Source organism: Buteo buteo, chromosome 7 (genome assembly GCF_964188355.1).
Source record: "Buteo buteo chromosome 7, bButBut1.hap1.1, whole genome shotgun sequence".
Lineage (NCBI taxonomy): Eukaryota > Metazoa > Chordata > Aves > Accipitriformes > Accipitridae > Buteo > Buteo buteo.
In genome coordinates, this window is record NC_134177.1 from 39,725,657 (window position 1) to 39,741,859 (window position 16,203).

The 16,203-nt window shown below is 56.7% G+C and overlaps 1 protein-coding gene across 1 annotated transcript in view; it reads left to right on the top strand.

The window, feature by feature from the left end:
• Positions 1-6,386, top strand: part of CUX1 (cut like homeobox 1) — a 283,190-nt gene extending 276,804 nt beyond the window's left edge. The window contains exons 21-23 of the mRNA XM_075032520.1: positions 2,053-2,133; positions 4,023-4,087; positions 4,559-6,386. Coding sequence (XP_074888621.1) covers positions 2,053-2,133; positions 4,023-4,087; positions 4,559-4,619 — 207 coding nt within the window. The 3' untranslated portion in view covers positions 4,620-6,386. The remainder of the gene's footprint in view (positions 1-2,052; positions 2,134-4,022; positions 4,088-4,558) is intronic.
• The last annotated feature ends 9,817 nt before the right edge of the window (positions 6,387-16,203 follow it).

The following is a 16,203-nucleotide window of genomic DNA, read 5'->3' on the forward strand; positions in this document are numbered from 1 at the left end:
AATAAAGGCAAAGTTGTCATTTGCATAAAAACCAAGCAAATGCCAACATGAATATGGATTGGGTGGCGTGCCAGCACCACGGAGAATTAATGAAAGGCATTTACAAAAAAAACTGACTTAGGGGAGTTATTCCTTGGGAATATTTAAGAACATAATCTTGTTTGTTACAGCAGCCTCCGCCGTGGCCATGAATAGCAAAGAAGATTTCAGCCCAGAGTTGGTTTGGTGGGAGATCTGTGGGTTTTAATGCCAGCTTTGGAAAGCCCACGTCGTGGTTTGGGGAATGTGCTTATGTCCATAATGAATCCCTAACGTTTACAGCAGGAATAAAAAGTTCTATGTAGGAAGGTAGGATCCATCCTTCATCAGCTGCTTTTCTAGGCTGCGGTTAGTCCCAGCTTTGGCTCTTTTGAAGGGATGGACACAAAGATGTTCCCATTGGGACTCCAGTGTCCTGGGCCAGAAGGGCTCAGACATCGTCAGGGTTTGGCTGCTGTTCAGTGGCCTCCCCAAAATGAGGGGTTGGAGCACGACACTGCCCAGTCCCGCAGGGTTTCTCGTGCCCAGCGAGCTCGGACATCTCTGCAGGCTGGCACAGGGCTGGCAAAGGTGGAGGGTAAATCTTTCAGGATAGACCTTGCAGAGCCAGAGAAATGGGTAAACCTGCAGACCAGGGTACTAGTGAGGTTTTGAAGATGCCCAAGGTATTTCCATGTTCCTGGTTGCTCTCTGAAATCCCCCAGGGCAATGTCCATCTGGCACTCCCTACTTTGGGGGTGCTTTGCTTTAGCCCGAGCAGTGCTGTGTGCCTTCCCAAGGGCCGTTGATGCTCCTCCACCTCGTGTCCTCTCCCGCAGTGGTACCCACCGTGCTGGGGACCGGCAGCAGGAGGAGGCAGCACGTGCCTGAGAGCTCATGCTCAGGGGTGAGGAAGCAGGGGTGAAGACCTTCCCTTAAATACAATTATCTTTGACAAGTTGGAAGAGCAGCGGGACAAGCTGTGGGACCCCAGGAACCTGCCCGGACCACCAGGTCCAGCCATGAGCCTCCCCCATGCAGCAGCAGGGCTGTTACTGGGGAAAGCAGCCAAGGGTCCGGCACGCAGCTCCCCTAAAATCAATAGCCTAGCAGCGACTGGCATCCTTGAGAGCATACATTTTCCAAGGTGCTCAGCCATCACTGCAGCCTGGCAGAGGGTGTTCACAGCTCTCAGCAAGCACGTTGCCTCGCCACTGCCAAAGCTGGGCACTCCACACCGTACCAAGCCTTTAATCCCACTTCACCGGCTCTTTGCTGCCGGTGGGTCGGGACGGGACCGCGGTTGCTTTAGGCTGAGCTGGCTGGAGGTTCGCCAGGAGCTGGAGGAGCGTGCAAACCCCGGGGTGCAGAGTGGTCACCCTTAAAACATGCCAGGGCGCTTGGGAGGCTGTACCATCGCTGTGGGTCTGGCTGCAAAATCCTCCTCGGAGTCATTCCTGGGGTGCCACAGCAGAGCTGGGGTGCTGTGCGGCAAGGCCAGCCTTCGGGAACGCCGGCGTAGCGTTTGCTCAGCCGCCCTGCTGAGGAGGCGGCGAGGGGACGCTGCAAATCACAAGTTGTTTGAGCTGATGAATTAAAAATGTGCGAGACTTAATTACTGCTGGGGTTTCTCTCCGGAGCAGCGCTGTGCCGCCGGCAGGCACTGAGTCAGGGCTGGTGCAGGGGGAGCAGGCAGAGCCAGTGGAGAAAGCTGGGGTAAAAGCAGCTCAAAATGAACGCTGAGAGTTTTCAGCGCAGGAAACCCCACGGTTCGCAGCCCTGAATTCACGTCAATTTGGGCAGTTTTGGGCTGAGAGCATCGGCACTTGCGGTAGCCACCTTGAAGGAGAGCGGCTGCTCAGAGATGGGCACAGATGGGTGGCAAAGCATCCCATCTCGCCTGCACGTTTACGTAGGGTCTAGCACAAACAGGGCCCTGATCTCAGCCAGGGTCTCTCCGAGACTGTGCGCGGGGAGGGCTGGTTTCCACTGAACCACATTAAAATGGGATTTTCTGTTCTGCTCTTGCTGCAGGGGCGGCTCATCCTGTCTAACAAAACAGCTCGTACGGTTGCCTTCTTCTACACCCTGTTCCTACACTGCCTTGTCTTCCTGGTAAGTGCAGGGGCCACGTAAGGAGGGGGCACCCCAAAAAAGTGTCAGCAAGCATCCCATCCAGGGGCAAAATTTGCTTTTTTAAGATATTAAGCCAAGCGAGTGCTGTCTCACTGGCTCTGGAGGCACAGGGCGGCCGGGACCGTGGGCAGCACGGCTCAGCGGAGACACGTACATGCCAATAAATATCCCCCTCGGCTCCATGGGGCAGGAATGGCCGCCCTTGGGTGGGCACGGACTTGCCCAAGGGCAGGAGCTGGAAGCCATTTGTGTCTTCATATCGTGCCTGGAAACAGCCGTGGGGCCCTGGTGCCACCGTCCTGGGAGCTCACACGGGGTTTAGCCTATGTGGGTGCAGGTCTGGTTCGCCATCCCTGCACACAGGCAAGCAAGTCCTCTGCTCGTCAGGCAGCCAAATTTTGATTAATTATTGTGAAGCTAATACCGTAAGCAATTTTAGGAATAAAATACATCCCATGACCCCACATTGCCTGTTTCTAGGCCGTGTGCAATTCCACCTATCTATTTCTGCGTACGTCCCTTAACCTCCTGCTCAGTGGAGCTCGGTTACATTCACTGCCTCTCCAAGTGATGAGCTCTGCCTCTGCATTATGCTGTGCGAGCTGTGCTTCTCCCCACGGTTCTTACTTGCCCTGTGGCTCTGTTTTCTCTAGTTTTCAAATTTCCATGACTGTACGTAGGGTTGGAATTAGAGAGGTAGAGGTTCAGTTAGGAATAGAGGCTTGAGCCAACCCAAATCCCCTGGGATTCAGCTGTGGTGCAAACTCCTCCTATATTCTTGCAGTTTCTGGGAGTTTATTTATCATTTCACGGAAAAAAACCCCAAAGAAATCATCAATAATTAAACGATGAAACAAGATGAAAGACAAATCAGAACAATATTTCTCCTGATCTTCTCAAAGTAAAACCAACTTTGTGTTATTTTGGTGAGGAAAGGAGCAAAGAAAATAAAAAGTTAAACATCATTAAACTTTAAAGCTCTAACCCAAAATAAAAAAAGTGAAATTCATAAATATTACATGGCTGGAATGATCTTACTTCCTCTAGACACAAAAGGGCCTGACATCCAGCACCCAGCACTGCCTGGGCTGGGCACACACCATGTGTCCGACCGGGACCGGACAAGCCCCCGGCTCCTCCATCCCGGCGGTGGGAGCAATGTCTTTGCTGCTAATCCCGGGAGACAGCATGGCCTTCACCCCTTCCCGCCCGCTGCCTTCTGCCTGTTGTGATTTCAATTAACCCTAATTTGGAGGCCCGCTGACGGGTGTTTGTGGAGTTAGAGTATTTCCCTGGTGATAAGATAACGGCGGCTGACAAATCCCCGAGGCTTGAGTGCATCAGCCTGGGCCGGGAGGGCTTCTCCCAATTCCCACCGCTGCCTCCCCGCCTCCTCGGACCGCAGCTTTGAAATGGAAACCTGGTGGCCTGAAGGGAAAAAGGAGCCAAACCGAGCAGTGACCTTCCTTAAGCCTGTTCCAAAAACACGTCTCCATCCGGGTGCAGCCTCGAGCGCGCCCGCCTTACCTCAAACCACCACAGCTGCGGCAGCGCTGCCCCGGCAAAAATAACCCACGGGAAAAGGTCGTCCTGACCGTCCTGAGGGCAACCCCCTGAAACACACGCCGGGTTTCTCCATGCTGGTAGTGCAAGGCTGCGAAACCGATTTTACCCAGAGCATCGCTGTAGGTCTCTGCTTGATGCACTAAAGCCGCGGATGCCTGCAAAATGCTGCAGCAGAGATTTTGCCGGTGGCCACGGGGACAGGATGGCAGGGATGGGATGGCCCAGCGGTGACACGGGCTGCTGCAAGGGTGGGCAGAGATGGGCAGGCGAAAGCAGAGCTGATTGCATTTCTTATTTTGCAGGTGCTCTACAAAACGGCCTGGAGCGAGAGCGTGGGAAGGGATTGTGCCGCGTACTGTGCTAAGAAGTGGGTGTGAGGATAAGCTGGGTCAGCCCGGCCCCGGGGCTCGGGAGCTTTGTCCACCCAGGTTCGGTGGACGGAGCCTGGTGGTTTGCAGCAGTTTTTGGGTGCTGCTTAATGCACGTCTATCCTGCAAACGAGGGTGGTTCACTGGGTTTTAAATCCTTAATCCAATGAGGGGGGAGAAAAAGTGCACGGAGCGAGGCAACCGCCCGCCTTCTCCAAATCCCTTCCCGTGAGCGGTTCTTGCCCGGGTGAGGAAACCTGCTAAAGCCAAACGTGAGCCTGGAGACCAGGATCAGGCCCGTGCCTTCACTCCGGTTGCCCTGAGCAGCTCCCAGACGCTGCTGCCCATGGCTGGGGGAAAGCGCGGTGCTAATTATCGTGGCTAGCGCTCAGAAACGAAGCGGCTCCTGCTCAGCTCCCAAAGTGCTTCGGACCTTGCTGTGAGTTAACGTGGCTGTGCCCTTTCCCCAGGTACGCCGACCACGTCCACAAGTTCCACGAGAACGGGGACGCGGGCGACATGTGGCAGTGACGGATGGAGGCGACTTCGCTGGCGCCCGCTCCCCTTTCATCCTGCGGCAGGATCTGTCCCTTCGCTCCCTGCCGGCCGCTTCGCTGTAGCTTTGCTTTCTGCTTCGTAGGATGGAGGCAATGATCATCCCCTGCTCCCACCCTTGGAAATCAAAAGCCTCAGCTAATGGAGAGTTGTTCTGCAGGACACGGCGTTTCCAGCCCTGCCTCCCTCCCTGGAGGAGGCTGCAGTGGTGCCTGTGTCCTCCCCGTGTCCCAGAAAGCTCTGTCTTTACCAAAATACATGGAAAATGCAAGACTAGGGGTACTCTTCTCAGATACAATCTCTCTTTCCATCCTGTTTCGAGTTCAGTGCAACACTGGGTGGACTAGATTTAGGCAGGAATGGGGGGAAAAAAACCAACCTCCTGAACCTTGCATTTGCAAGTGTTGTGATATTTGAGAATTCCTATTTTGCTCCCATTTATTGAAATCTCAGAAAGCAAGCAGTCCTGCCAGGTTGTGACAGAGCAAGCGAGACAGCGGCAGATAAAAACCAGCCATCCCCAAAGACGGGGTTGCTCAGCGTGTTGCCTTCTCGCTGCCTCCCAAGTCAAATGAAGCTGGTGCTCAGCCCTGTGCTCCATCTGAAGGGCTTCTCGGGACCTTCTGCAGTACCCCGGAGCACCCCGCTGAGCACCAGCAGATGCTCGTCTTGAACTCGAGCCATCAGCTTGAAAACAGCCCAGCCTGTTAGGACTTAATGGGCATGAAGGGAGGTGTTGCTGGTCAGGACGGATCTCACTGGGATGCTCCGGACACTCACCTTGCTGAGATGTTTCTGCGGAGCGTTGGTTGCCCTGCTGGCCGCAACGGCTTCACCGAATCCAAGGCAGTACCTGCCCATACGGGGCTTTACTTGCCTTGTAGTTGATCTGCTCAAGATCTGCCCCTTTTAGGAAACTACGAGTCAAATCAAGCAATTGCTGGTGGCGGGTTTGCTGGGTGGTAAACACTGGGCTGCTAATTTGGGTTGATTTGCGGAGAAAGAGGTGATAGGAGAAGCTCTGATTAAAAAGAGCACATCCTGGCACCTCCTGTTCCTGCCTTGGCTCGCTGTGACCACGTGGTGCAGGAAGATATTAGCTTGTTAGCTAACGGTGGTCCTCAATTAAAATTCCCCTTCCGAAGATAGAATAGCGTTGCTTCCAATTAATATCTCATTGCAGATTCAGATCTATTCACATTCACGCTGCTGGGAAGCTGAGGCCTCTAACGGAGCATGCAGGCAGCGATAGGCTTCACATCTGCCACGGGCAGCCCAGGTTTATTTATAGGAGCTGTGGCCCGTGGCAAAATGTAAAATACTCATAAATCGAAGGGAGGGATAAACCCCGAGGGACCAACCTGCACCTGTCCCGCTCGGCGTGGGGTAAACCGAGCCCGTCCGGAAGGGAGGCACCCGTGGGGCGAGATGCCAGCAAGGGGCGAGGGCGGTGATGCTGCCACACGCCGGGGACCTCTTCATAAAAATAATCAACTTCAGATGTGGAGGAGATGAGCTTTTGCTGTCTGAAATCAGTAGCTTGGAAACGTGATCTGGGGAAGGGTGGGATGCTTGTTGAGGCTTTGTTGGGAAGGTTAAATTTGCTTTTTTTAGAAGCTGTATGTGGTGTCTTGGAATTGCAAAACTTCTGCAGCTATTCACACTTGTACTCTTCATAAATGACTTAAAATAGATGTTGAGTTCTGCAGGACAAGTGATAAAATAAACTTAGACATGCATTGACGGGGTTGCTTTTGTGCTTTGCTTCCCTTTTTTTTTTTTTTTTTTTTTTTTGACTTTTGATATTAAACAACTGAGAACTGTCCCGCTCGAATCCAAGGGCAGAGTGTACAGCTAATTTTAGAAACCCATTACAGCAGCTAAAGGCAGTGATGTCTCACAGCGCCGGGAAGGGCAGGACCTCTGTCCCCGCGTGCTGGAGCCATCGTCCTGGCTGCCGGCGAACATCGGCGTCCCACGGGCCAGGTGAACGGCTCCCAGCGAAGGAGGGACTATGGAAGCAGAGGGGCTTGAGCCCAGGCAGCCTCCAAACCCAGAGATATTCTGTATATCCCCACGTGGCTGTTGGTAAAGGTACTCGGGTTGAATGGTGTAAATTTGCCTGGCTAATTTTGGGGGAGCTGGTCGTGATGCCCCCCCCCTTCCTCATCCTCCTTTTCTTTTGCTTTTCCAGCCCCAGGGGACCCCGGCAGCCCCAGCCTGGTGGGACTAAGCTGCTTTGCAGGCTCCGACCTTGGGATTTAACCACGGCTTCCTTCTGCCGAGCCCAGCGAGCGCGAGGGGGTCTGGGGAGAGCCGAGAGCCGTGCCCCCCGCTTCGAGGGGCTGGAGGGCAGAGGGCTGTGCCGGAGGTTTTGGACCCCCCCCCGGGACTCCCAGGTGTTACTGGGGAGCATCTAACCCCGGCCCTGGAACTGCTGGGTTTCATCCCTCCGCCAGAGTCACGGCCTCCTTCCATGCAAAATAAAAATGGCAAATTCACCAATTTGCCCCCCAATCCCTCCTGGGGAGGGCAGAGGTTAGATGCGGGGTGTTGTTTTCTCTTTCAGCCATGCTGTTTCGCAGCTTCCAGCAACTCCTGCTGCCGCTGCGTGGCACAAGGACCCACAGCTCCTGCCTGCCGCCGGCGAGGGGCTGCGCGCACCCGGGGCATCGCGGCGAGCGCCGGCAGCGCTCGGGGTATCGCACCGCTCGCTCATCTCAGCCCCGGCGATCTTACGGCAGCTGAAGGGCCATCTGGGTGTCCCGGACAGCAAACGACTGCCGCTCCCGAGAGTCCGGCTTCGGCTGCCAAAAAACCGTCTGACCGGAGGCAGGGAAAGCCCGAACTGGGGAGGGCTCTCGGGTCACTGCCTGCCTGCGGCTGGCCGGCGCTTCGGCCAAGTTTTCGGAGCTGCTTTCTAGAGATGTACTGGAGACGAAGGCAGAGCCGGGGGTTGCAGGGCTCCGGGGGGAAGCCTCGTCCCTCCGGGCAGAGCAGCGTGCACTGGAACAGCTGGTGAGATGCTCATGCGTAGCACAAAACAAAAATCGGCAGTTTTGGTGCCTGGGAAGATGCCCTGGCCGTGGCAGGGGGTGTCCTTGGGTGGCTGGGCACTGGGAGATGTCTCCTCCAGCCCCCCAAAACCTCCTGGCACCCCCCAGCCAAGCTTGCCAAGACCAGGGAAAGGGCAGGGCTGGCAGACCTGTGCCCGAACCCCCTTCCCCTTCAAAAAAACAAAAGCCGTGGGTCAATTAAAGGAAGCAGAAGCCTCATCCTCGAGCAAGAGCTATAAAACAGCTCACCCTGTGCAGGGTTTGCCATAGGCAGGACAAACACCACCATGCGCAGCCGGGAACGGGAGCAGAACTGCCCTCGCTGTCCCAGCGTGCACAAGGTTTGGGGTACAGCCGAATCATCGTGCCCTGCCTGGCCCATCACCGGTTTCTCAGTGTCACTGGCTGCGCTGGGTGACTTTTTGGGGAACGTTCTTGCTCAGAGCCTGGTTCAGTTCTCCTTACAGTCAGGCGAGGAGAGAAATGGTGATGGGGTGGCATCCCCCCTCCCCGGTACCATTCCGAAATGCTATTCCCCAAATGCAGAAGTCCCCGCGGACGGCCACGGCAGCACGTGCGCAGGGCTGGGGCTGGCGCAGCCACGTGAAGGGACGCGGCGTCTGCCCGCGGCACCGCTGCGACGGCAGCACCGGCTACGGCGAGCGGCGAATGCACCGGCATCTCCGCACGGGCCTCGATGCTCCCCTGAACGTGGCGTGAGGGCAGGTACGGCGCTGCATCCCCCCGCTGCTGCGGGTGAGCAGCTTCCCTGCAATTCCCTGGGCACCCCTACAGACCCACACCTCTATATATGATGCGCCTATAGACCCACGCCCCTATAGACGCACACCCATATAGAGCCATAACCCTGCACCCACCCTGAGGTCCAGCACCCCCTAAACCCCATTTCTGGCTGGGTTCGGAGGGCGGCCCCAAAGGACCCCACAGCCTGGTCCTCCTTCTGAAGAGGCAGGGAGGGGAGATGGGAGGGGATTCTTTGCTAAATTCATTTGAAAGCCCCTTTTATCCCCGAGCGACTTGAAAGAAAAGGATTTCAGTGACCCCTTGCTCTCCCTCGCTGTTTTAAATTTGATTATGGGAAACAATTTTAATTAGTATCGACATCTTCAGGAAAATAATTACGGGAAAACCTGTGCTTTTTATATCCATTTAACCTGAGAATCTTCTGTCCCATCTCAGAGACCCAGGCTGAATTTCAGGGGGTGGTGGAGGTTTATATGGTAATAAAAGGCTCCTGGGGAAGCCCGGATGGTTAATGAGATAACAGGCTGCTCACATCTGGGTCACAAGTTCAGTTTTTGCTGCAGGCAGAGGAGACAGGAGAGAAATCACTGCCAGGATGCGGCCGAGCTGTCTTGATTTTCGGCTGCAGCGCACACACCATCTGCCCCCCAGGCAGGGGAGAGTGGCGAGGGGCCCGATCCGGCTCCAGCCCCGCACCGTCCCCGCCGTGCAGGGGATGCCAAATGCCAAATGCAGGAGGAGCGGGACGATGCGGTGGCGTTTGCAGGGCAAGCCACAGCAGCGATTACTGCAGTGCTATAAAAAAAATAAAAATAAAATATGATTTTTCTAAAGGTCTCCGGCCAGGCGCCTCATCCCTCCGGTCGGGTTCCTGCTGGCAACGGGTCTGCAGAGCCACTAACGCGCAGGCAGCACAACCGTGTTTGCCCCCGCTCTGCAAATGGAAAAACGAGATCGATAGGGTTTGAGCGGAGCCGAGTGAAGCGGAGCCAGCGCCTGGCGTGCAGGATGCGAGCGAGACTCCCCCGCCGGCAGGAAAGGAGCTTCACAAACACAAACACATGCAGAGCCAGCGCCGGGAGAAACGCACCCGGTATTGCAGGTTATTTTAAGTTCAGGGTGTACCCAGTAAATGCGGCAGATAAACAGATCGCGGGGCTGGGAGCTCGCGGGGTCCATCGCGCCGCGTCAGAGCATGGACACAGCCCATACGGGAAAAAAGGGGATAAGATTTAAGGGGTTTGGATATCTGGAGGCAGGAGCCTGACCAGCCCGGCCATAGGGATCGATTGGTATTTATTTTTGGAAGAGCGGCTCTAATTATCCGCTGTAGGCAGGCGGGGAAATGGTGGTGGATCTCCACCGCTTGATGCCCTTAAATCAAGGCTGAACGTCTGTCTCGAAGACACGCTCTGGTTCAGCTGGGAGTTACGGCCACGCGGCAAGAATTATTGGCCAAGGGTGCATGGCGAGCACCATGGCTTTACGATCTATGAACCATCATCCCTCTCATTTCTCTCCTAATAGATGGAGCAGCGGGGGCTGCTGGTTTTAGACGGGTTGTTTTAAACACGACAGCAGGGTTTGAATCCTGGGAAATCCCTTGGGCAGGATGGATTTGCCATGGTGCTCTTCCCATGCGGTTGTCCCCGGCTGGGACAGCCTGTCCCACGCGAGAGGTGACAGCAGCCGGCGGAGGGACGAGGGGGGGCACGTGGGAATTGCAGCGGGGTTATCTCAATGCTGCAATCGCAGCGGTGCGGTGGCACCGTGCCCTGCTGCAGCAGAGCTGGGCATCTCTGCCACGAGGCCTAATAATATGGGTGCCCCGATAACCCCATTAATAGGGGAGCCCTGTTATTAAGCCGGGTTTCGGGCGAGGAGGGCAAAAGCGAAGGCAGGCTCCTCCGCGCGGCCGTGCTGGAAGGTGCTGGCTGGTAATAACTGTTTTATTGCTTCCTGTTGTGTTAGACATCTGATGGCAAGCCGGGGCCGAAAGCTGGTGCAGCATATGGAGCAGCCCCCCCTCCCCGTCCTCCCCCTCTGCCTTATTTACAGAGTCTCCCTGGAGATGGGCCTCGCAGGCTTTTCCAGCTCGGAGCGGAAGCGGAAAAATATTTACCTCGCTCCCCCCTCAAATGTCTGTTCTCATTAAGGCAGGAAAACATAAACGAGGCGCATAAGGTGGAAATGCCGTGGCGCCGCGGTGAGCACCGGGAGAGCGCCGGGGCCGGGGATGCCAAAGGGGCCGTGGGCAAGGACCCTCCTCAGGGGGTCCCTGCTCCCTGCGGGGACGTTAGGCTCTACCGGGGGCTCAGCCAAACCCCAGCCCTTCATTTTCCATCCCTGCCTTCAGCGGGAGACGCTGGGGGTGGCACGAGGACATTTAGGAATCCCACTGCCCCCCATTATGCCCAAAGCCCTTCCCTGCGTGGCTGCATCCTCGGGGGTGCCCCAGGATGGGGGGACCGGGGCAGTGCCCACCTCCAGGCTTTGCTTTGGCAGAGTGACGGTCCCCAAAGCCAGGGTGGGCACGGAAAGGCTGCATCTCCAAAACGCCCCAGTTATTCTTTTATTCCTCAATTATGTTTTTTTAACATTGACCAGCACAAGACAGATGCCCGCGAGCTGCCAACCCTGCAACGTGCTGCTGTGAGGGTCTCTCCCCTGGCGCCGGCATTGCAATGGAAAAAAAAAAAAAAAAAAAAAAAAAAAGGAAGGAAATTGGCTGTGTTTCCCTGAACGATGCCCCAGCCATCGATCACTGAGTCACACTGGGAACGGCTCCCGGCCAGCGCAGCCAGCAGCTCCTTGCTCAACGAGCGGTGTCCTGCCAGCCTGGCCCAGCCATTAGTGCCGGGTGGGAAGCTCAGCCATTAGCTGCGTGCGGCCTTTTCATCGGAAAAAAACCCAGCTCACGGCCCCACGGTGTCTCAGGGTGGCCGGTTTCTTTTCCCTGTCCCTGACGGCCGTTTCCCCTGGAAGACAAAGAGCTTGGGCAACCGGCGAGCCACGCTCAGTGCCGGCAGCTCCTTGCCGAGGGTTAGCGGTGAGCCACCAGGTGATTTGGAGATTGTGCCGGCTTTCAGCATGGCCCGGTGACCCGAAGGGGCACGAGAGATTGTTCTGGAATTAAGACAAGGGGAGGGAGGGATGCAGGGACACGGGCTACCGATGCGGTCTCACCGGTGGCAAAAGGCACGTCGCCCTTTGGCTTCGCAGGAAAGATGTGCCCGGCCACGGGGGGAGTTTGCAGCCCAGGGCAGGTTGTGGGTGCCAGGCAGATCGATGGGTGCCTGAGAGGTGTACCCGCTCTTGCCGGGGTACTGGGGTGGCTCGGGCACAGCACGATCGTGGCCTAACTGTGGACACGGTATAGGTGTCAGATGGGAGGCAGGTCCCACCCGAAGAACTAACACCTTTTTCCTTTCTTCTAACCCATTTTGCTCCCTTCCTTTCATCTGTCCACGGCTGCAAGGGGGTGGGCAGTGCCACTGGCCAAGGGTGTCTGTGCTGAGCCACTCTCTGTGCCTTGTCCCCATTGATGGAGCTTTGCCCCTGTTGCAGGGAGCTTTGTCCCCATTGCGTGGTGCTTTGCCTCTATTGCATTGCATTAGTGCTTTGTCACCTTTGCATGGCGCTTTCCCCCTGTTGCATTAGTGCTTTGTCACCTTTGCATGGCGCTTTCCCCCTGTTGCATTAGTGCTTTGTCACCTTTGCATGGCGCTTTCCCCCTGTTGCATTAGTGCTTTGTCACCTTTGCATGGCGCTTTCCCCCTGTTGCATTAGTGCTTTGTCACCTTTGCATGGCGCTTTCCCCCTGTTGCATTAGTGCTTTGTCACCTTTTCATGGCACTTTTCCCCTGTTGCATTAGTGCTTCAGCACCACTGCACGGTGCTTTGTCCCCACTGCATTAGTGCTTTGCCCCCTGCACTGGTGCTTTGCCCCTGTTGCACCGATGCTGCCCCTGTGAGCTCAGCACTGTAACACAAAACGGGTGAAAAAAACCCCAATGCAACCCGCAGCAGCAAAGCCCAGCTTTCCCACCCACAAAGGAGCGGTGCCAGAGCCAAAGGCAGCACCGCAGCCCTGGCACGACCTCCTCTGGTGTCACCTTTTGCCCAGAATAACTGTCCCCACCGGCAGCGGCGGGGGGGACGACACCGGCATGTGGCCTGCCAGGTATGTGGCCAAAAGTAGCCTGAGAGAGAGTGGGGGCGGAGGGGAACCCGCAGACCCCACTGGGGCTTGGCTGTGCTCCCCAGCTCCCAAAGGGAGGCACGGGTGGGCTGGCAGCACCGGGGTCCCCGCAGGGGCTGAGCACCCCACTGCGAACCCCCCAGGAGGACAGGTTCTCCCCAGGCATCCTGCAAAACGCCCGGCGGCTTATCGAGGGAGGCGATGCGAGGCGTGATTTTATGAGATGCGGAGCCATCCCAGGGACGACGGGGGCCCCGAGCCGGCCAGGGGATGCACCCCAGCAGCAAACCGGCTGCAGCGTGGGGCTCTGGGGTACCCCCTCAGCACACCGGTCCCCACCCCAAATCCTTGCCCTGAAACACCCAGGATCTGGGGCCTTGCAGGTGCCCGTCGCTATGGAAACCCCTTTTCACAGCGCCGGTCCATGCTCAGCCTGTCTGTGCTGCTGCCTTGATGCTGCAAGGTGATGCTCAGGGAGGTGGTCCTACAGGTCCCAGCCACAGTGGGATCAGTGGAGTCCCCCCCCCGTGAGGGTCTCTCGGGGAAAGAAAGGGTTCTGTAGGGAATAGTGGGGGGGGGTTAATAGCCTCTTGGTGGTTTTAGAGCCTTGGGGAAGATGTTTAGCACAGAGGAGGGCTCTGGGTTGGACCCACATGAATGGTCCCACTGATGTTCCCAAAAGGCTTCGCCCTTCCCCGGGTGCAGGGAGCCAGCACTGCACCCCTCAGCAGTCAGAAAAGGGCTCCCTGAGTTTAAAAACCCACGCTTTGCTCTGCAAATGCTGTCCAGCGAGCATCCCACCACCCAGGGAGGTGCTTGGGGTGGGGGGGATAGGACCGGACAAAGCATCACCATTCCCCAGCAGAAGAAAAGCAGCAGCTGGGGCGGTGTCAGCCCCCTGCGGTCCCCACTGATGGAGGGGACCCTAACACCACCCCCACGTGCAGATGCTGCTGGGGCTGCACAGCAATCGGTGCATCTCCCAGGTGCGTGGGTCAGGATGGGACTCATCCTGTCCCAAAGATGTGTCACCCTCCTCTGGGGTGACACAGCCTGCCCCAGAGTGGGGAAGGGGGCTGCCCTCGCTGACCACCTTCCAGTGCCCTGGCCCAGCACTGGGATTTTCCAGGGCTTTTTCCCAGTTCTTCTCTGCACACCAGTCCCTGCAGGCTCGCAGGGTTTAGGAATTTCCCCGCCGCTGCTGTGAGCCGCGTGGCTTCACTTTGGGAATTCCTCCGGAGGCTTTTTGCACACCAGCCTTGCTGTTCGCACACACCTCGCACCGGCTCCCCACGGGCTGGTAAAAAGATGGAAGAAGCTTTCAAAGCTAAGGGAGGGTTGGGATTTTGGAACTGCTAATGTTTTTAAGAGGCAGTTTTGCCTTTAATATTTAATGCTTTTTTTTAACACACGTGCAAGTGTGCATTCAGAGCTGCTGCAGCGAGAGCTTTGCGCTACAGAAACGCCGGGGCCAGCCTGACCCGGCAGCGTGGGACTGGTTCAAAGCCAAGGTTGCCAGAAGGACGTTCTCCAGCCTGTAGGAAAGGCAAAACCCTGGGAAACCGCAATGAAAGAGCCGCTTGGACCAGCACAGCGGGAAATGCCGGGCAGAGGATGCCGCACAGCAAAGATCAGCCCTTCGCAGGCAGGAGCAGCGTGGTTTCCCCTCCATCACCAGGCACAAGGAGCCGTCATTGCAGGAGGGTTTGTGAGCAAGAAAGGTGAAAGCCCTTTCTGTGTGCCTGAAATCTCCAGGGCTTTGGCTCCTGCCGGTTGGAGGCTGCGGGCGCAGAGCGGAGGGACCTCTGGAATAAACGGGAGCCTGGAGCAGCAGTGTCGAGGGAGCCCATGGCTACGTGATGCCTGGGGAGAGCAAGCAGGGAAGGATCCGACCTGGGACAGACCCTGTGGGAGAGCTGTGCCGGAGGATGTGGTCCCGCGGTCCTTGGGGTGAACAGCTCCATATCCTGGCTGTAGGTGAGGACCGGCAAAGTGGGGGTCCCAAGCCCGTCCCCAAGCAGAGGCCACCAAATAGATGCAGCTGCAGGAGGTGACTGAAGGGTGATGCAGCGAGGAGGGCTTCACTCCTGGAAACCCCCCTGGCCAGGACAGCACGGCCACGGAAGATGTGTGGGAAGGCTTTCTGAAGCCTTTTCCTCCCATGGCTGGTTCCTACACGGTACTCTGCCCAGGCAAAACAAAGCTTTCTGACACCATCTTTCAAGCGCAGCCCCAGCAGAGCAGAACAGCACAAAGAAAAGGGATATTTCAGAGACAATATAAGAGTAGCTAATAGCCTCTGACCTTGCTCCGGCAGAAATCGGCATGCATGGCTGCGGGGAGCAGCAAAGGAGCAGAGCCCTTGGGCGAGAGAAGGCAGGAGCAATCACCCTGGGGTTTTGGGGTTTTTTTGGCTAGAGTTTCAGCTCTGCAGCCCCAGGTGTGGACACACGTGTGTGTCCCCAACACAGAGATGGCATCTGGGTGCTCGTCCCAGCGCAAGGCTCTGCACCTGCTTGCAAATACTTGCACGCTTGGCGAGCTCTCTACCTGCTGTCCTGCCGGCGGGTGCAGAGGGGAAGTTTTAGCACAGAAAAAGCATCGCTTTTCATTTGCATCGGCAGGAGGAAGAAGAGCAGCGCCAGCACCGCTGCTGGGCTCCTGTGGCTTCCCCTGCGGACGCCCGACTCCCTCACGAGTGACGTGTCCTCAGAGGAGATGTGTTTCTGAATGCAACCATCTCTCTTCAAAAGGTGCTCCCTGGAGACACTGAGCGAGCACAAATACTGTCCTGCTTGTACGGGGCCGGGGCGTTCGGAGCTCCATCCCAGCAGGATGCAGTGGAGGCATCAAGATCAGGCAGAATGAAGCACTTAAGGATGGTAAATCCTGAAGCCATGGATTGTGTCCATTGGCACCGAGCTGGACAAACCTTTCAGGAGATTGCACTCCTTCCCCACTCATCAACCCTAAATATTACTCCCTCCCCATCTGGGGCCGACAGCCACTGGACGTCATCCTGAACAGATGCTAGAAGAGCCGGGACACGGCGGGGGGACAGGCTGTGCACCCACAAGAAGGATGCGGGAGGAATTGTTGATGCTGCAAGCCGGCCGACTGCTCTCCTGCATGGCTCCTCCGGTCGGCCGATGCTCTCTGCCTCCACCCAAATTTCATCGGTCACCCTGGGGAGAGATGAGGATGGGGTTTGGTCCTGTTTGTGTATCCACCTGGTTTTATATCCTCCCCCAGGGGATTTCGGCTGGACTGGCTTTGCGCTTGTCTGCGGTTGGGCTTCTCCATCTTTGAGGGTCATCTTGGGAGAGCATCGCTCACCCAGGGCTGCGCAGGCACCCCGGGCAGTGGGGGAAGGAAAAGCTCAGGTTGCAGAGGAAATTTTAGCCATGGACTTCTTTGTGCTGAAAGGAAAGGGCTTTTCTCCCTCTCGCAGGGAAGTCCTGAGTCGGGAGGTGAGGAGAAGGGAATTTGCACATCAAGGTCTTCACATCAGCACAATCCCCAGGAGAAGACACCTCCA